Raw genomic sequence first — 21076 nt, forward strand, 5'->3', positions numbered from 1 at the left:
AGTATCTTGGTCTGTTACAAAATGCTACATACAGTATTGAAAAGATGTTTGAGATGTGCCCAAAGACAACTATTCACAAGATTCTATGGATCTCCTCATGTGACCCCAAAATCTGCTTGCAAATTCATACTTTCAAGAGCAGATCTGGAGTGGTATGAAAAGAGGAGAATGGGGAAATCCCTTCAAACAAGATTTTCCTCTTCTCTAGATCGTGGTGAATATTGTTTAAAAATTTATGATGATGATGATGTTTGTTTATTTAGCTAAGTTATATCCTATCTTTCCTGAAGCTCAAGCTGGTATATTCCCTTCTCCAATTTTTCTGTATAACAACAATCCTGTGAGGTAGGTTGTGCTGAGAAAAAGTGACTGGCCCAGAGTTGCCCAGTCAGTTTCCATTGCTGAAGGCAGACTTGAACCAGGGTCATCCCAGACTTCGCACAACACCTGCTGTGCTATCATGATTTTGCAACTGAACAAAAGATTTGTACTTAGGTTGATTTATTTTCATGTTTTTAATTGACTTTCTTGAAAAACAAAGTGAATTTTTATTGATAAAATGTTCTTGATTAGTCTCATATATTTTCCAAAACATTTTCCAAGTGTAGCTTTCACAGTTTTTAAAGTCACTACAGTTTGTCACTTTTTTTCTCTCACAAGACAGAATGCTTCTTTTGAGACTTTTCCTGCTGTATCTTGTGCAAGAATCATCCAAAAGCAAAGTGTACTTCCCCCAAGGAAAAATGTTAATTGTAATTTATACAGTTTCATTTCTTTAAATTAACCTACCTAATAATAAAAATTCTCTATTACTTCAGAGTATAAGAATGAACACAACAATACTAAAACCAATACCAATATATTAGTATACAATATAAAAACAACTATTCCAATAATTCAAAGATACCAAATAGCAGGGAGAAGAGGAATATCCTCTATGTTTTGTAAGTCCCCCTTATTTATAGTCACTCTCTTTTTTTGGTCCCCTTGGAGCACATGATCAAGCCCCACTTGCTTTGATCATCAGCTCTCAGGTGGCTAAGATTGGGCATCTTGAAGGAAGCTGGAGGGGTAAAGGGGATTTATTTTGCAACACCACATACACAACTCTCAGTAGGACCTTTTTCCCTAACTTTCCTTTAGAATTCCTAGGTATCAAAGAAGCAGCTTGGATCTTTTAGCAAGTTGTGAGCATGTAGAATTCCAAGTGCAGCCAGGCTTTACTGCATTAGAATGTTCGTCTTCCACGTTTTCATTGTTGCACTGGTTTATCCATTCACTCATCTTGCACCCAGTCCCAAAACATTGGAGGCTCTCCGTTCTGACAGAGAGGCTCTGTGGGATTCTTTTGCTTCAAGTCTTTTATAGTCCACAGTTGCTGGGCTAGATTGCCTTGGCACAACACTGATCACAAGCTTATTTTGTGTTTATTTCTCCAGTCAGTATCTTCATTTCTCCAGAGCCTGCTTCCCGTTCAACTTGGCATGCCAGGCATCTAGTGAGATGGCATTCTTCTGTTCTTTTCAGATAATGGTGTTCTAGGCTTTCTTTGGTGCTGGATCTAACTTTTTTGCAGAAAGGAAAAATCCTTATTTTTAATCACACCTGTATTGCTGGCTATAGTGTTTGCAGATCAGATACTGAAGAAGGAATACGCAAGGAAGATGCCAGGATGATTACAATTAATAAAGATTTATTAAGTCTAGATACTTAGCAGCTTGGAGAGATCCTCCACCCAATTTGCTGCCGTGAAGAAGGAATGCCATGACATCCACTCACAAAGAGGTTGCTTTCATTGGGCAGGTTTTACAGTATAGCTCTTCAATCCCCCCCTCCCCCCAAGTTGCTTAGTTTAGGCATCAGCAAGGGGAAGTTACCTGTTAGTGAGGATTAGGTACATTATTAAGTGTCTAGCAGATACTGGGTGCTTAGTCAAGGCAGAAGTGCAAAATAATAATCGAACTGGGATCAGAGCAGGGACTTTGTATTCTTGCAGCTTGTGCAAAGCAAAGAAAGAACATGCCAGTTTGGAAAGCGAACAGGAAGAACTAGCTTGTCTAAGCAGCTTCTCTTCCTGGTGTTAATTAAAAATGTGGATCAATGACAGGACACCTGGCACCCAACTCTGTCCCAGCATGGATGTCTCCTGGTGAAGAATGGTCCACAAATGGGGCCCCACAACAGGAAGTCCCTGTTTCTCTTATACGTAGCTTATAACTGCATTTGTTGGAGCCCTTACAGAAGGGTCTCCTTGTACTGGATGTATGTAAACTTAATGTGTAAGTTTGGCACACAAAGACCTTTTTCTAGGTTTCCCCCCAAAGGAAGTTATGTTTAATATGGAATGCAGTTTAAAGATTTTCAAAAGATTGGATAGCAGCTGATAAATGCTTGTTAGAATTAGGACTGTTTCCGTCTTTTTAATGCAAATTGTTGTCATTGCTAATTTATCTCTTTCTGTAGCATGATTTTTAATATGTCCTTTTTTTGTGACTGTATTTACTCTATAGAACAACCATTTTGAATACTTACATGGTATTCTGTACTGATAAAAATTTAAACAGTAGGATGTTGCAGTCAAATAGACCCAAATTGAATAGCTTTTAAAAACCTGACATGCTAGTATTAATAAAATCACGACAGTGGTTGTGTTTGCACAACACACTTATCTATACTTAAATGAATCACAATTTACTCACTTTGGTTTCTACTTTGCACAATCCTTTGAGGTATCAGATAACTACAATATCTGGGTTAACAAAGCAAAAAGGTGGTTATTTAGTTTGTTTTAGTAAACCCAGCATTATATTTAAAAAATGTTTATTAGACCTGTATAGGAATAACTACTATTATTAGTCATTATATATAATGACTAATATTATTATAATTACGTTCTTTATCTTTATTTGGGAAAGAACGTTACCTTATTTACATTATTTTTCTGTGTGTTGGCATTAAAGATTACCTAACTGCCCAGAGTCCCTCTTTTGAGGGAGATGGATGATGATGAAATTCGAAATATATATATATATGTTCCTTACATTGCACATTTTACCATAATCATTACAATAAATGAAACATCTGCATTATGGAAATATGGTAATTCAGTTTTTCTCCTACTGCATGCTGGTGTCTGGGAGACTGAAACCAAGACGTTTGGTTTTTTGATGTTTCTAACACTAAGTTAAAGGGAGCTAGACTTTGGCTAGAATAACACCATTACTCCCGCCTTCCCAGTATTTTAAGAATGAATAGAAAAGGAATATATATACGCTTTTTTAATACAAAGAACAAACAACAAAAAAACAAAATAAGTTCCTTTCAAGCATTTGCCAGAATATGTGGAGAGTTCAAAATTGGAAGAGAATGGGATTGTGTACAGCTGTCAGAATGATCCAGAAGCTGCCTTTACTGGTTGTGAATCACATGGAGAATTGTACTGGTGGTCAAGCTGTCACAAAATCTTTTCAGTCCTCCATTCACAATTATATTCTATATGCAGTTTGCAACCTTCAGGTAAATACATGAAAATGGACATGTCTTTAGAGTGGAACCTTCCACTGTCACCAAAATAGTTTACCATCTTAAAATCAATGGTCAATGGCCACGTGGGCGACCAAAACAGAGATGGCAATAACCCAACAATAAGGACAAGACACCAACAATAAGGACATGCAAATTGAGGGTCTGCGCCCTGAGGATGCGGACTATCAGGCAAAGTGGCGTTTCAGAATCTGAAAAGCAGACCTCACGATAGTGGGAAAATTCTAGGAAGGAGAAGGTGGAGAAGAAGAAGACATGAAAAGGCCTGCATTGAATATTGCTCTGATGAGGTCAGCTGAAGTGAATTTCAGCATTTCAAACTTTGAGTCTGGAAATTCCCTTGATTTCTGGTTTGCTCTGCCAGAAACGAAGCCAAATTGAAGAAGAAAGCAAATTAGGACATTATCTGTTCAAATATGCAGCCAAACCTATTCACCATTATTTTCTTTATCAGTAAATTATATTTTGATCTTTAACCAACATAAAATAAAAACGTACTACAGTATTAGCTGTAGGATTAATGGCCATAACTTAAGAATGACCTGTATTTGTAAATTATATAGACACCAGCTATAAAGTTGTGAAATAGTTCATATGTTCTCTGTCACTATGGAACTCAAATCTATAAAAGTATAAAACTTTATAGAATTAAAATTATGAAATAAAAATTAAACCTATACCTATCAGTCATATTTATTGTAATACAGTAGTCCTCGTTTAGCAACCATTTGCAATTGTGACGATCATGAAAAAGTAACTTAGCAACCAGTCCTCATGTTTACAACATTTGTAGTTCTGTAAAGCAAAAGAAAGCTGAAGTAAGATTGTAAACAGTCATGGTTTCACCTAGCGACCACTTCACTTAACAACCAAGTTACCGGTCCCAATGTGGTCGCTAAACAAGGACTACCTGTAACTATATGCAATTATAAAATTTATAAAGTATAATAAGGTAGTTCCAATAGAAGAGAATATCTGTAGCTCAGGATTGAACTATGGCGTCCTTGGCGCTCTCTGAGCTTGGTTGTTTGTTAGCAGATGTTTCATTACCCAACTAGGTAACCTCATCAGTGTGAGTGAGTGTGGGTTTTGCTTCCTGTTTGTATATAGTAGCTTGCCCTGCCAGTGTTGGTGGGGGTGTGGTTTTCTCCTTGGTAGTTCCTTGATTAGGGTATTGTTTTCTGCTTGATTGCTTGCCTGGCGTTAATCCCTACTTATCTGGGTATTGGCTGCTGGAGAGGATGTGTTCTAGTCTTTTTGTTTCCTTCTTAGCTTTCTTATCTCTTTTGAATGGTGTGTAAATGTGATTTATTTCTATATGTCTAATAATATACTATCCAAATGTATCCAATAATATACTATCCAAAAGCTAAAAAGTAATCTGTAACATTAAGAATTACAATGCTAACAAAAATGTATCAGCTTATAGATCTAGAATATATCAAACCAGATTATTGCATTTCTTAGTTTCTGCTGGATTTTGCACACTATCAAGCAGGACTTGACAATATTATCAGTTATATAAGGGACATTCTCTAAAAGAATTAAGTCGATGTAGAATTTGTCCATATGGTATGGTAGCCTGGAGAGTGATAGGAGAATAAGAACACTCTAAATGCCTTTGTAGAGAGAGGATGTACTTGATGGTTACAACCTCTCTATCCTTGCAAGGGCATGGGTACTTCAGAAAGGGGATCTTCTTATATCTTCCTCTATCACAGTGGAAGAGAGAGTACTCCAGCAGGCCAGGGTAGAAGCCCTTCAGATGTTAGATGCATCTAGTTGCATCAGGCACGTGTACCTTAAGCTTTCACTAATGGGAAGATTGGGGGCTCAGTCTGGGTCAGGTTGTCTCTCTGCATCCATGATTTGCTGCTAAAAGAGTTCTTCCTTGCCTGTATGCTAGAGAAAAAAAATGTAAGGAAGAACCCAAGTAATAAGAGTTTCTGCAGTGATTTTGCTTCCATATAGATTGATACCCATCAATCAGTATTAAAGGTGCTTGGCCAATGGAAAAAAGGAATACCTAGGTTTAACCAAAGGTTGAGGGTGGACAGCTGTTTTCTAGGTTCCACTCAGTGTCTGAGACAGAATGGGCTATCTGGAAAACTGCTCTTAATAACTCAAAACAGGATGAGCTCCAGTGAAGTGAACTTGCAGAAAAGACCAGACTGGGCTCCATAGAAAAGTTGTGCCAACAACTTACATGCAGCTCCTAAACGCTTCAAAATACCCCACCCCCAAAAAAACCTACCACTGTAAGATGGTGGCAGTACTCTACCGGGCGCTTTGGGTCTCTTAAGGTACAGAAGATCACCTCCGGATATTGAAGCATGAAACCTGTTCAGCTGAATTGCCATTTATTCGCTAGAAATGTGTCTTGGGTCTGTTGGCAAAAAACAATTTTGTTTTTATTTTGCTTTGATAATTTATTTCCAGATGGGTTTTTCCTACAAAACTGAGTACAGACCCTCAATGCTCTCTTAAGTCTAATGTGGGTCCTAGGAAGATTCACCACTTTATATGCATAGAGTAAACTGGAAATATATACAGTATTGCTAATGTAGTAGAATGGAAGTCCACTTTATATGCATAGAGTAAACTGCGGTGGCGCTGTGGGTTAAACCGCTGAGCTGCTGAGCTTGCCGATCGGAAGATCAGCAGTTCGAATCCACGTGATGGGGTGAGCTGTTGCTAGTGCCAGCTCCTGCCAACCTAGCAGTTCGAAAACATGCAAATGTGAGTAGATTAATAGGTAATGCTTTGGCGGGCAGGTAACGGCGTTCCGTTTAGTCATGCCAGCCACATGACCACGGAAGTGTCTATGGACTAACGCTGGCTTTTCGGCTTTGAAACGGAGATGACCACTGCCCCCTAGAGTCGGACACGACTGGACTTAATGTCAAGGGAAACCTTTACCTTTTATTGCTAATGTAGTGGAATGGAAGTCCAAACTTAGCCACTCACCATGCATTTTATATAAAAATTAAGCAAAAGTGGAATAAGAATATATTATTTAATGCCATAATGTTGTTTGTTATTTATTTAATGATATATAACGTTGGTTACATCTAACTTTCAACAACATATCTTTATGCAGAACTTTGTTTGATAAGGAAGCTTCCAGTTTTTCCCCACAATTTAACTTGGGATATGGTATCAAATGCAGGCTTTAAATCTTTGAAACCTGAGCATAAGACACTGGTCGATTATGAATCCTCCATCCCTATAGTCACCCTATTCCTCTGCTAGGAGGTTTTCTTGTTCCAACCAGTCCCTCAGTTTCTAGTATGAATGTTAAGCTAATATAAAGCTTGCTAATAGTGCTTAATAAGATGATCCGTCTGTAGTTTGAATGACTATCTCTCCTTTTTGGAAAAAAATGGAAACAATGCAGGTCGTCAGTCCCTGTGGATATAACCATGCTTGCCTATACTGCATACATGAAGAACAAGGCCAGAATTGGAGCCCACCTGCCTGAATTATTTTTAACTAACTCAAGGGGATTAAATCATTTCCTTGAGCCTTTAGGTTTTAACTGAGAGATTAAATTCTTGACCTCCATGATTGTGACCAGTGACCAAAGTGTTGTAAATCATACTGAACTCTATTTATAATCAGTGTATTTCCTACATGTTCTCTAAAGTACTTGTGTTGTTGGGGTGTGTCTTTATTGACCAGGTTGATCTAAAAAAGAAGGTGGTGGTTGCTTTAAGATGGTCAAATTGAGGAGTTCTCAGGGAAAATGAGAAAAATATTACATATTTTATACCATTATTTAATTTGTGCTGCTTCTTTGGAGTTCAGAGGAATTACTAATTCAACATTATTACTAAGAGTTGGAGAAAGAAACAGTTGAGTCACACTAGATCTATCCATAAATGCTAGGAAAAAAAGTATGCTAAAACAGCAAAAAGTTTTGCGGTGCTCTGTCTTGGTTTCCATCAGATGCATAAATTATTAAATATGCACGTAGTTGGGTGAGGGAAGAGTTACAGTTGATGGGAGAGAGAGATGAGAGATTGTCATTAACAAAAAAGTTGGGTATGACACAAATGTTCGTATATTGAGGTAACAATATAACTACTGATGTGTACAAATGTGTTACAAGAAAAACCAGGTCTCTGTTCAATTTGTGAGAATACTATTAAAACTAATATATTCTAGATTAACTGTATCTTGACAAAATTCTACTACTGTATATTTGCAACTTCTTTTCTCAAACATAGTCATCTTGAGACCAGTGAGAACTTCATGGTCCAGGTTCAGGAGCAAGGTCAAATGCCAGGGCATAGAGCATAGGGCCAGATGCCAAAGTTCCTTCTAGCAACTGAGAAGTGACTAAAGTGTTGTAAATCTATGTCATTGTTCAAATCCCCTCCCAGCTGAACATGTCAGATGAAGCTCTTTTTGCATAGTTGGTGATAGTGATGTGGCAACCAGCCTGCCTGTGTCTGGGAGAGGCCGAAGTGCAGATGCTTCATCGTCTGGTACACAATTGTTTGGATTGGCCTCTGTGGATAGAGGAGGGGCCATATCTAGGGGATTTTTAGTGCCTGGCACGCCCCAGTCCACTGAAGTGTCTGAGCCTGCTCCTTGGGACTTAATGGTGTCCTGAAAAATTGCAATATTCCCCCAATGATTTTTGGCCATCGTTATTTCTCGATATCACATTTATGTTTATTTGTTTAGCATAATGATTGGCTTGTTTGTCCTGACTAAAGTGTGGTGGAGCATGACTGACAGATGATGGCATATTCTTAAGCTGTTGCAAGATTGGACCTTGTTTAATATGGGTACTCTTCTGAGATTGATTATTTAACCAGAAGTTAAAAACCGGGCTTTGCCATCTATCCTGAGGCCCTGGCAGTATGGCTGATTTGAATTGGGTTGTTGTGTGGTGTTTTTTAAATTGTGGTTCTTTTATCCTGTTTTTATTTTGCTTTTAATTATTAGCTGCCCGGAGTCATATATATGAGATGGGCGGCCATATAAATAAATCATAAATCACACATTTGGATGACACAGTAAGCCAAATTAAAATGTGGCTTAAGATCTTGTATTACCAAACCAGGAAATATTCGTGTTTGCATATTGGTTGCATGTATTCTTTTCTATCACGCTATGTTTGGTCTCAGGTGGCAGCACCTGGTTGAATTTATCTAAGTCGGAGTCTAAGCAAGATCAGGTCTGGTTAGTCCTCGGATAGGATAGGAGGCCATGGAATTCCAAGAATGTTGGTGAAACTTGGAAGTGGAAAAATGCCCTGAAACAAGGCAGTGCCAAATCACTTCCACATTGTTATCAAGGAAGCTGCATGGCTGTGTCCATGTGGGTACTAGGAGTTGATGGGGATTTGAAGTTGTCTCTGGATTAACTTTTAGTTTTCCCTAGCTGCCTATAATACGTGTCATGAAAGCTCCAGTGCTCTACATATTTGCAGGTTAGGGCCAAGAATTAAGGATAGAAAGGAGGCAGAAAGAGAGGAGAGAAGAAATAATTGTGAATTCTCACACTGCAGTGTTTGTCTCCTTGGAGTAAATTTTATCTATCTATCTTCACCTATTTTGCTTGTAGAGGAACTGCTGAGATTTTACTTTGTCTTGATTTTATAACATGAAATTGCCCATACAGAGATTGCCTAATGGAGCTGCTTTCTATTTTAATATGATCATGAATTACTTTCTTTGCTTCATCTAGTTTCATTCTTAGTAGCAACCTTGCGATTTCAAAATCACTACATAATATAAGCTCCCAACTGTTCATGCTTTTTTTTTTCATACCTTTGCTTGATCATACAACTGAGCTAAATGGTAGGGTGCAAAATAAGCATTTATTCAAATTCTTTTTTTTAATTTGACAAGAATTCAGCTGAGTAAATAGTGACTTTATAGAATCACTGACAGATGAATATGTGCCAAACGGAAGTAAGATAATTGTTTTCAAGTAGATTTTTTCCTCCTTTGGGCCAAACTGATCTTCTCTATATTCCATACATCCATATGTAGAATTCTATCAAGCAGCAACATAGTTGCTACTGAGAATAATACAGGTTATAATTATGATTCTATTCCAGTCTTACTTATGATCAGAATGAGACTGCTGCCTTAGGTGAGAGGTGTTGGGAAATGAAAGCAACTCTCCCTGTTTGTCATTCTTTCTGATTCAGCATATCCAGGAATCGTTGCTCAAGTGCTATATGCTGACTTTACTATTGCTGCATTGCATTTAGTTGTGAGTGTGCCCTGACAAGGCATTTAACAGAGAGTGTCATATGGGCTTCCCTGTGTCACAATTATTTGTTGCATTCTGCTGCAGTAGAAGACACTGTGTCCTACAATATTGTCAGTGCTGAGACAACCTTAACTCACTGCCTCATGAGCTGCTTGATATAGGGAGAAGAGCCATCTTATGTATACATATACTTCTCTTTCTTACCTGTTTTTAACTGTGGAATTCATAAATATGTGTTTGAAGAATTAAAAATCAGTGCTGTGTATTAGAGCTGTGCATGCTTTGAAAATAGTTCAGAAGAAGTACTTTTCACTTCACATAAGTGCAATAACGCCCTACTATTTGTTAAAGCAGCTAATATTTTTCAGGTTTCCACACCAGTCTGAAAATGGCTGTGATTGTTTTAAGGAGGGTTTTACATGAAAAGTTAATGTAACTCTTAAAGCAGCCACATCTTTTTTTCAGGCTCACACAAAAGCCTGAAAAGAATCAGGCTGCTTTAATTACTGTACTAGCAGAAGAATGCTATGCTCACATGAAGTCCAAAGTACTTCTCTGGAATAATTTTCCAAGCATGTACAGTGCTACTATGGATATATGGGATTTTACTGTATCAATTTCATGAGTAGAAACTGATTCCAGATCAGGAAAGTGTTACGGCAGCAAAAGGGTACCTGAGCTACTTTGTATATAATAATAGGAAGTGACTTTAAATGATTGCTCATGAATTCTGAATGTTAAGTCCATATTGATCTTCATACTAACCACATTAATGTGGAAGTCCAGGAGTTTAGTAGATTCTATAGCAAGTAAGATTAAAATCTATAATACTAGCAGCTCTTACTGAAATGTAGCAAGAATAAATATGATCAGGATAGAGATCAATATGAGCATAGTGATAACAATAAATCTGCAATAATATAAATTGCTTCACATTTATCTGCTTTATTATAGCTGTCATGATCAGGTCACTGGGCTCCCAGATATGCTTACAAGAAACAAAAAGAAAATTTTATTAAATCAGTAAATATACTATGACTAAATAGACATATTTAAATTGTGATAATACCTGTTGTTTTCTGTGTGCTTCTTTTGTGTTTGTAATGTGACATCTTTCTATCTGTTACATATTGCCTTTAAAGCACAGTTGATTTGGGTAATAATAATTGAATTATTCAGTTCCAAAGTTGATTGGCAGTATAATATCCAGTCATGTATAAAAAGCACAGACAGAATGTGTGTGTATAGCTATAGCTATAGATGTCATGATCAGGTCACTGGCCTGCCAGATAGGCTTACAAGAAAGAAAAAGAATTTTTTTATTAAATCAGTAAATATACTATGACTAAATAGACATATATAGCTATAGATATAGATATAGTCTATAACTATAGCTAGATATACTCTAGATATAGATAGGTATCACCCTTAATTGAGGCTTCAAAAGTTTTTCTTAGCTAAACTTGAGATGCTGAAAAGATAAATGTCTAAACCAACTCTGCATGTATTGGCCAAAAGTAGAAATGGCTGAGGGAATAGTTGGGAAAAAGTCTCCATTAATGGATTTCCTTTTGCTTCAGCTTTTGTGGCATGAACTGTTAGGGGAGGAGTGGGTCTGAGAGAAAACAGTAATGTAAAAAAAAGATGTTTCTTGTACATGCGCTTGAAAGTGCAGGTTACTCATTTAGTCTTTTGAAGGCAAATCTGTAAAGGAGATAGCAAAGGGAAGGATTTGCTTCATTCATTGGTTATTCTTCTGAAATAATGGGGAACGTATAGGAATGGGGAGAGACTTCGAAAAGTTTAGAACAACGAAACATTTATGCAATACACACAAATGTGGCTATAGCTTGAATTGAGCCCAACCCAAAATGGACGTGGGCCACATATTTACTGTCTGCTTCTTTACTGCTTATTCTCCTGTTGTTACTCTTTTACTATAAGAAGAACTGTCACTTGGTAAACTTTGGCAATGGCAATAACCTCAGGCCATACAGTGAGGAACCTGTTTTCCATTTTATTTTATATTGGCTATTAGTGCTTTTCTAAGTATTTCACATGAATGACTTATTTTTAACGTTAAGCTTCTTTTTTAGTGAAATTACTACTGTATATCGTAGTGATTTTGGTCAGTAACTTGTAACTTCATTATCTTTAACCAGTACATCATCTTCTCTCTGTATTTACTGTTACTATTCTCTGTTTCCCAAAATAGACCTAATCCAGGCCACAAATGAGACAAATGTCAACATTCCGCAAATGGCTGATACGCTGTTTGAGCGAGCGACAAATAGTAGTTGGGTGGTTGTGTTCAAAGCCTTAGTTACAACACATCATTTAATGGTGCATGGCAATGAGGTAAGCATTTTAGTCCTCAGAGCTAAAGCATGTGATTGTTAAGAAAGCCTGTTTGTCTCATAGACTCTTCTTTAAAAAAAAAAGTGAATGGTAGCAAGTGGTGAGCTTATCTAATACACTGGTAAAGTTAAGGCAATATAAAACATTCAGGTTATGTTGGATTTTCTGTAGGAAAGTTTCAGAGAATAAATGATCCATTCTGTTTACTGAGGGAGCTAGTTCTACCTCTCAGCCTTTCATGCATCTAAAAAAATATGCTTTGGAGATTGGGGATCATTTGAAATACATCTTCGAGGATGTGGAAATGCAGGAATTCATTAAGATGAATACCTTTCCATTGAACAGTTAGGCCTTTGGTCATGCAATGTTAGAATCCGCTGAAAGAGCTGAGTGTTATTATGTAAAAATGGAATCCCTGTACTTAGAGAAGTACAAAGACATACAAAGAAAAGTGTTTTGACCTACACATATTTTCATGGATTTTTTAAAAAGACAGTCCTTATCTTCTTACACTGTGTGTGTGTATATGTGTGTATGTATCTATGACCTGAGATCTCATTTTGTAACTGGTTTTTACTTTGAATGTATGCTGAAGTATTTGCTTCAGATCCTGTCTCAGATAATATTAGAGGAAAATTACTAACTTCAGTCTTGATGGATGGAGCAATATCACATCATACATATCTGTATATCAACAAATGATATTGAAATCCCTCCATATTGAAACAGTTGAAATATCAGGAAACGTATAGTGCTAAATACTTCCAGAAGTGGCAGTACAATCAATACAGGTAGTCCTTGGCTTACAACAGCAGTTGGGGCCAGAATTGCTGTTACTAAACAACATGGTCATAAAGTGTGATGTCATGTGACCAAACTGCTTAGCAAGAGCAATTCTGGCAGTCCCACTTGCCATTGTTAAACAAGGACTTCACTTTACCGCAATTTCCAATCTCCTGCTGGCTTCTGTATTGACTTTGCTTGTGGGAAGCCGGCAGTGAACATCAGAAATCATGACCGTGGAACACTGTAATGTCATAATTGCAAGCGGGCTGCCAAGCACCCGGATTGCAGTCACGTGGCTGCAGGGATGCTGTGACAGCCAGAATTCCGAGGACCCCTTGCAAGTCCCCCTTGTTCAGCTCCATTGTAACTTTGAATGGTCCCTGAACAAATGGTCAGAAATCAAGGAATACCTGTAATAAATACCTACGAAGTCACTTTGTCATGGGTAATGCTGCAAATGTATCAAGAAATGGAGAAGATTTTGAAGAGTTGTCCTCCAAACTAATAGTGTAAAATAGCAGTTCTTACATACTGCAGCTCCCCACAGAAGACTTCCATGCTCCAGAAACAAAGGGTGATATGGCAGACATTGCAAAGTACTTTTGCAATACAGTAACCACTTTGCAGCAACTGCCCTGAAGAAAGCTGGGAAAACGTAATTAACTCTCTCATAAGCTGTCTAATGGAACATAGTGGCGATTGTTTGGAGCATTGTATTAAAAACTGGCTTATTTGTAAACAAAATCAGAAAAAAATAGATGGAACTGTCAGGAAAGTTCTCCATGTGGGACTAAAGCAAAACATTGAATGTTTGATAACTGTCTTAAAGCCTTAAACCAAGTGCAAACTGTTTTATTTCTGATATTGCTGAAGTTTCAAAGGAACTGAGTATAACTTTGGGAAAAAAAACCCTAGAATACTCTTTTACTATAATTGATTATGATAGAATCTTGTTGGCTAGAAAATAGATTGTGCTTTACATCGTTGTTTAAAGTGTGAAATCAGATCTGCCTTGGTCCACTGTTCCTGGCAGGTACAAAGTCTGGATTCAACTACACATATTTTCTTTTTATTATATTGCCTTCAGGGAAACCTCTATGTGAGAATTCAAAAATTTGTCTTGCCTTTCCTATTCCAACTTTCCATTCTGTCTTGGTTTATTTTTCACTTCTTACTACATTGAAGTTCAAAGGTTGAGAGATTTCTTTTGTTCTTCGTTCTTTCATCACAGACAATTCTTCTTTAGAGAAGTTAGTGCAAAAATATGCATCTACCTCCTAGGGTAAAAAGAAATACGCTTAAGGATTTAAAAATCCTCATTTAACCTTTATGAGAATCAAAATGACGCAGGAGAGTTTGCAAGCTTTTGAGTTATGATTTAAACATAATGAATGTCTGCAAGGTTGATGATCAGTTTTTGCCTAGTAAAATATGATCAGTTTTTGCCTAGTAAAGAAAACAATTCCTCTATCTGCAGCTGGAGGAGAGTGAGAACTTAGTACGACGTGGGTTTTATGTGAACTAGTATTTCTCTACAATGGTCAAGTCGTTTACTCTTTTAGAAACCTAGCATATGAATAAGGATTGTGGTCTCTAGTCTTTTACTCAGGCTACGCAGTGCCATCTTATTCTTTGTCCAGAATAATTTATTGTAAGAGTCATACTACTTCTTAGGTTTTCCTGAGTTGGCATATGTTCAGTGGAAAACAATAGTTTCCTGACATAATATATATATAATTTATATTAATATTATATTACGTTATGTTACGTTACGTTACGTTATATATAATATATAGCACTGTTGTGTCAGATTTGTTCAAAGAGGTAATATGTTAACCTTAACCAGAGGTACTGACCATATGTAAAATGCAGTTGTTTGCTGTTAATTTTGTGATGAATCATACATTCAAAAAATTCACTTGGGGAGGGGATTGTAATTACCATGACATCCATATTTCTGAATACAACAAGAATGGTTCAAATTATTTTTTTTAATATGGAAGGATTCAGTGCTTATTCTGATTTTTGAATCGGCCATCTGTGTCTAGGCAGCCTGTATGTAGGCTGACATACATAACTAGAGATTGTATGTACAACCCTGGTATTAATTATGTAATGAAATCTTTTGTGTTTTTGGATATGAAATATGCTTAGGGATCTGTCATGAAACAGGAAGAGGAGAGAGATAACTCATTTTATTATTTTTTTTCTCCCTCTTAGAGATTTATTCAGTATTTGGCATCTAGAAACACACTATTCAATCTCAGCAATTTTTTGGACAAAAGCGGATCACATGGTAAGAAGAACCATTTACTTCATCAATTTTAGTTTGGTAGTATATTAACAGAAAGTTCACTACATAAGCAGAAACATAACAGTTTTTTCATAGTTGTTTAGGCTTACATAAATTGGATCAAGGCAAATACTTATCACAAACTTATACATTAAAGGTTAAATTTATTTTTTGCTCTTAATATGCATTCCTGAGTATTTTTCTAAATACGCCAAAATAATCTTTCTAAGCACTTTGAGATACTGCCTTATTCCTGCTCTGATTCACAAACAGTTAAGTTGAAAACAAAGCCGCTTGAAATTATTTCTTTAAAAATAGCAGTTTTCTTAAGAAAAAGAGCAAACAGAAAACTTTAGTACTCAGTCTAAGAGTATTATCTAGAAGGTAATAAAAGCTTCTATTCTGGAAAAAAGGGCTTAATTTAATAAAGATTGTGTCAAAAATATGAGTAAATTTATTTGTATGTGTTGTTCTGTGTGTTTGTTCCAGATATGGTTGTCAAATATCAAATGAGGATAAAAATAAAAGATGAAGTTGGATGCTTAATAATGAATGACCACTTTGGTTTAATAAGGGAGCAAAGAACTTATACCAGGTTCAATATTCTGTAAAGGACTGTTAACACTGATTCTTTGCTATGATGTCAGACCTAGTCAGTTTAGTGTAAGTTTTCAATTCCTGGTAAACATAAAAAAAAAAATCTGTAGGCAGCCTTACATCTGTTAATTCCTCTGAAATATGGTTTGGCAGGCTGTCACTTGATGATTGTAGATGCGCGTATCTTAGGAAGAGCGTGGGTGTCTTGTTCTCTTTATAGGGAGTAGTTTTAATATATCACAGCCATGTTAATTGGAGAAGATGAAGTGCAAAGGAAGCATGGAAAGGGAGGAAACCTTCTAAGGCGGAAAGTTGCTTTTGATCCCTGAAATTTCAGTAGTGTGCTCTTTCCCCGAGGCTGTTAACAAGATAACCCCCATACAGGATTCTGTGAATTAAAGCCTGGCAATACAAAGTTTGCAGAATTCTGCTATACTGTAAGCCTTCACTCTGCAGAACAACTTCATGAGCACATTGTAGAGCTAAGTAAAATTTTATAGGAATATTGGCAGGGGAACTGTCTTCTCTCTACCATTAAACTTCATCTAAAATATAACATCCTTTTGCTTTAAATAGATTCAGGTAGCACATGTTAGACTTTCCATCATAGCCCTGTCAATCATATACAGGTAGTCCTCATTTAATGACCATTCATTTAGTGGCAGTTCAGACTTAAAATGGTGCTGAAAAAACTGACTTACAACCAGTGCTTACACTTACCATTGCAGTGTCCCCACAGTCACATGATCATGATTTGGGTGCTTGGCAACTGGTTTGCATTTATGACTGTTGCAGCATCCCGTGGTCATGTGATCACCATTTTTGACCTTCCTGGCTGTCATGTTCACTGATTCAATGTAGTGTATACATCGTAAGGTTTCACATGCCATGGCGCTGATGCGCGTTTCTGTTTGGGAGGGAGCTGCTGTGAAACCTTGTACCAAGCTCTCTATCTGTGTTCATTACAATGGAATGGTGTTTGGGTTATGTTCTCTGCTCAAGAACTTTTCCCGCAGACCATCAGAAACGGTTAGGAGCACCTGGGATTGTGAACTTGGGAAGATTCTACGGGGGGAGGGGTTTCATTTGTTTTTAGTTTGAATTTGGTGCGCTTTCATCATTCTCAGCTTTCTCTGTGATCCTGCATACTGTTCTTTAATAAATCAGATATCTTTGAATTCCTGCTCATGAGTCTGATGGTGTTTTAGAATAGGCAACCATTATGCCATCTGGCTTCTGGCAAGCAAAATCAATGGGGAACTGATTCACTTAATGACCATGTGGTTTGCTTAATGACCATGAATCACTTAATGACCACCGCAAGAAATGCCATGAAGGTCGTAAAATTGGGTCAGATTCACTTAATGACCACTTCACTTAGCAACCAAAATTCTGGTCTCAATTGTGGTCGTTAAGCAAGGACTACCTGTAACTTGTCTTTAGTTCACCAGCATCCAGTATCCCATGATTCAACTGTTTTTTCCTAGTTTAACTGTTCTCTAGCTCAGGATGTGTATCAGTGATTATTGGAACAACTTGTTTAAAGTACTTGCTGTCTGTTATTCAAAACTAGTTGTATCTTGAAATTTACAACAGGATACCCTGCTCTGCCTTTGGGGTTTATTAACGTGACCTCCTGTATTTAAAAAAGAGATTTTGGCAAATGTTCAGTGATTCAGAAAGAATAAAAATCAAAGCTACATATATTTTACTAATTTTGTAATAACTTATTTTTTGGTTTGGTGTCAATAGATAGGCAATTATTGTACATGTAGGCCTTCTTTATAGAGTTTTAGGGTAGTGGTGGGAATAATGGCTGCAATATCCAATAGGTTTGCATCATAAACATTACCAATATCTCTCACCCACTGTTACAAATTAATAAATCAAAATTGTCCATATAATGGTTTCTTTTTCTAGGATATGACATGTCTACTTTTATCAGGCGCTACAGCAGATACTTGAATGAAAAAGCATTTTCATACAGACAAATGGCGTTTGATTTCGCAAGAGTAAAAAAGGGGTAAGCTGTCTTTAATATCAGTATTGTTGGTTGCAGTGTAATAAATTGAATGTTGCTGTAATTATTTCTGACACTGTCCTGTATGATACAATACAATAAATATAATTTGCTGTAATTATTTCTGATGCTGTCCTGTTATTATACTGATGAGAATCATTAAAAAGGAATCAGAGTGAAAACATATAAAAGGGGGTTCTGGCATGTAAGTACTTTGTTCTGTTAGATTTAATATAATTTTTCTTTCCTGTGTCCAGACAGTAGATTGTCCAAGAGCCTGAAATTTTAATAGAATTCCTGCCTTCTGTCACACCATGTTCTGTGTAAAAATAGGATTCCTTCCATTTCTATCAGTTTACTTCAACGGTTTTAGCGGTAACATCTTTGATTTGTTCTTCCTCAAGCATTTGGCTTTTGTCTTTCTCAACGGTTAGTCCTTTGAACTAAGTTACTGCTTGGGTTTTATGGCCATGAGAGCACTCATCAGGAAGTGGTAGAACTCTGGCAATAAACTTTCTCTGTCTGACAGACATTCATTGTGCTTTTTTTTTGCCTTGTGGAATCTTGCATGCATTATCAGATCTTTATCAAATAGGATTGTTCTCTCACCTAAGGATATGTCTTTGGAGGAAGACCCTCAGTGAAGCAGCCTCTGTAGCTAAACTGGCCTTGAGGGAGCTTGGATATCAGCCTGCTATCTAGTTTAAGAGGTGACCTTTGTCAGGCCATATTTGGGGAATGGTACGCCCAGCTGTGCTAGAGAACATTGCAGCTGGTGCAACCAGAAGATTTCTGGGTGTATATGGAATAGATCATTGAAGGGATTCATTCCCACATGATTTGTGGCCAAGCAGCCTTAACATACCATACAGGACTTTTTTAAGTAATGTAAGATTCTATAACCACACTTGTGCATTTCCCAATGCTAATGGCCTATTCAAAATGGCTAAAGACTTCTGATTGAAACCACTGTTTATGCCAACATAAAAATCTTAAGGGACTTTATTGGGTATAATATTACTTCTTTTTTCACCATCCTGGAATTCAATTATCACTGCAGCTCCCCAGTTTTTATTCATTGTGCTGTGGTGAAAGCCTAAACCTTTACTTGTCAGATGCACTCCCTCACTTTCTGACTTCCAGGCTTATGTGGCTATGTACTAGTACTTCTATAGGGGGAAAAAGTATTTTCCATCTGGCTTCTGGGCAAAACACAGGGAGTCATTAAAGTGTTTCATGTTGGAGAAATTTCTGTTGCCAAGCAGCAGATTATACCACTAGACACTCAAGGGATTACATATCCACTACTATGTTTTTTTAAAAATATTACTTTAATATATAAAAAGCAAAGAAATCATGATGCAAGGAAGAAAAAAAAAGAATAAAATACATAAGAATATACTGAGTTTTTAAATAGATTAAATTCTAACCAAAATAACGTTGGTCAGCCTTTCCAATACAGTGACCCAAGTCAATTCATAGGTGGAGAGTAAGCAAATATCTGTCCATGATTTTAAATCTGGTGTAGCATGTTGTCTTCATTAAAATAATATTTTTGGCTACCCTCTGTGCACAATAAATCCAGAATTCTTCATGAATCAATAGATTCCAAATTTTCTAGTATATAGTTCAAATAGCATTCACATATTAAACTTTATTTCTCTTCCCAACATCAAATAATAAAGCAACATGGGACAATCATAAAACAAGTCCAAAATATGCACTGTGTCATATAGTACTTCCAATCTATTGAAGTTCACAGCCACGCCTTGGTAAATATCCTATCTAGTAAACAAGGTATTCAATTTTTTGTTCCAATTTCTTGCAAATTACATAATGATATGCTTCAGTTTTCTATAAAACTGAACTGTAGGTTTAAGATTATTTGAAACTCTAAATTATGCTAAATTAAAGTGTCTATCTAAATTATGATAATTTAGACAGTTCATGGCATGTATCTGGTTTAAATCGTATGGTTAAAATATATTTTTAGCTGAGTAACAATTCTGCTATTTTAAACAATCCAAATTCTTGGTCCAGCAGAATTAATGTTTTGGAAGACTGGGTAAAAGTAAGATGATAGAGAATAGTAATATGTTTTTTGCCTATGAAGTTGAGGGCAAAAAAAAAATTTAATCTGCATTTTTCAAACTAGGATCATCCCAGTATTTCAGTTTCTCATGGGAATAGGGAACAATTTTAAGCTTCATTCCCAGCCTCACCCAAATATGTCTTCTAGTCTTTAATGCTGGAAAAACAAATGACTTTCAGCTAAAGCCAGCGCCAACCCATTGCAAAAACATTAGAGGGGTCAAATACCCATCCCACCCAATCATGCAGAGAGGGCATGCTGTGGACCCTGTCTGTAAAAGAATTTCATCTGGCGGGGTCCAGGAAGCGGGCCTTCTCTGCAGTAGCTCCCGTCCTGTGGAACATGCTGCCCCCGGAGGTGAGATTGGCCCCATCATCGCTCCTGGCCTTTCGGCGGAGTCTGAAGACCTGGTTCTGCCATCTCGCTTGGGTGGAGAGGGGAATAGATCTACATGGGAATGGTTGCTATAGACCACTCCTCCCACACTTGGACTGTTTTAGATGCTTCACCCGGATTCTTTATTTTTACCTTTATTTATATTACTGTATTTTATTCTGTGTATTTTATTGTTTTTAATCGATTGTTGTAAACCGCCCAGAGTCCCCCAATGGGAGGAGGTGGGCGGGGACAAATTAGATAAATAAATAAATATTGACTTTCTAGTTGAGCCTGTGAGTTTGAAAAAAAATCACTTGTTCTATGAGGAAAGAGATGTCAGAATATAAGTCTAACAGTTGAGCTGAAATTGGGAAGGCTAAAACTCTCATCTTTGTAAGGAAGTAATAATTTAGGGTTTGCCCATTGCACAAACATTTTCTCAGTATTTTAGCTATCTGTTTAAAATGATTAACATGGGAATCCTTCTGAGGGCATATATTAGTCCCAAAGTAACATTTATTTTAACATTTATTCTTCCCCAAAGACTCATAGGGACTATTAACCATCAACTAATGTCAGCAGTGATATATTTGAAATATTTCCTATGACAAGTTGGAAATTCTTCCATGGAATAAATACCAGCATATCATAACAATTTGGGTTAGGCTATCTAAATACTGAAAACATCCTTTGAATATCTAGTGAAACAGGTCAGAGGTTGCAAAGGCAGATTAAACAGAAAAGGAGATAGTGAATGTCTGATAAATTCCATAAC

At 36.9% G+C, this 21076-nt stretch overlaps 1 protein-coding gene across 1 annotated transcript in view; it reads left to right on the top strand.

The window, feature by feature from the left end:
* SNAP91 (synaptosome associated protein 91) overlaps positions 1–21076 on the top strand; it is a 111141-nt gene that overhangs the window by 17174 nt on the left and 72891 nt on the right. Inside the window, exons 3-5 of the mRNA XM_063312564.1 lie at positions 11993–12135; positions 15142–15217; positions 17732–17834. Coding sequence (XP_063168634.1) covers positions 11993–12135; positions 15142–15217; positions 17732–17834 — 322 coding nt within the window. The remainder of the gene's footprint in view (positions 1–11992; positions 12136–15141; positions 15218–17731; positions 17835–21076) is intronic.

The sequence above is a fragment of the Candoia aspera genome, chromosome 1, assembly GCF_035149785.1.
Source record: "Candoia aspera isolate rCanAsp1 chromosome 1, rCanAsp1.hap2, whole genome shotgun sequence".
In the NCBI taxonomy this organism is placed as follows: Eukaryota; Metazoa; Chordata; class Lepidosauria; order Squamata; family Boidae; genus Candoia; species Candoia aspera.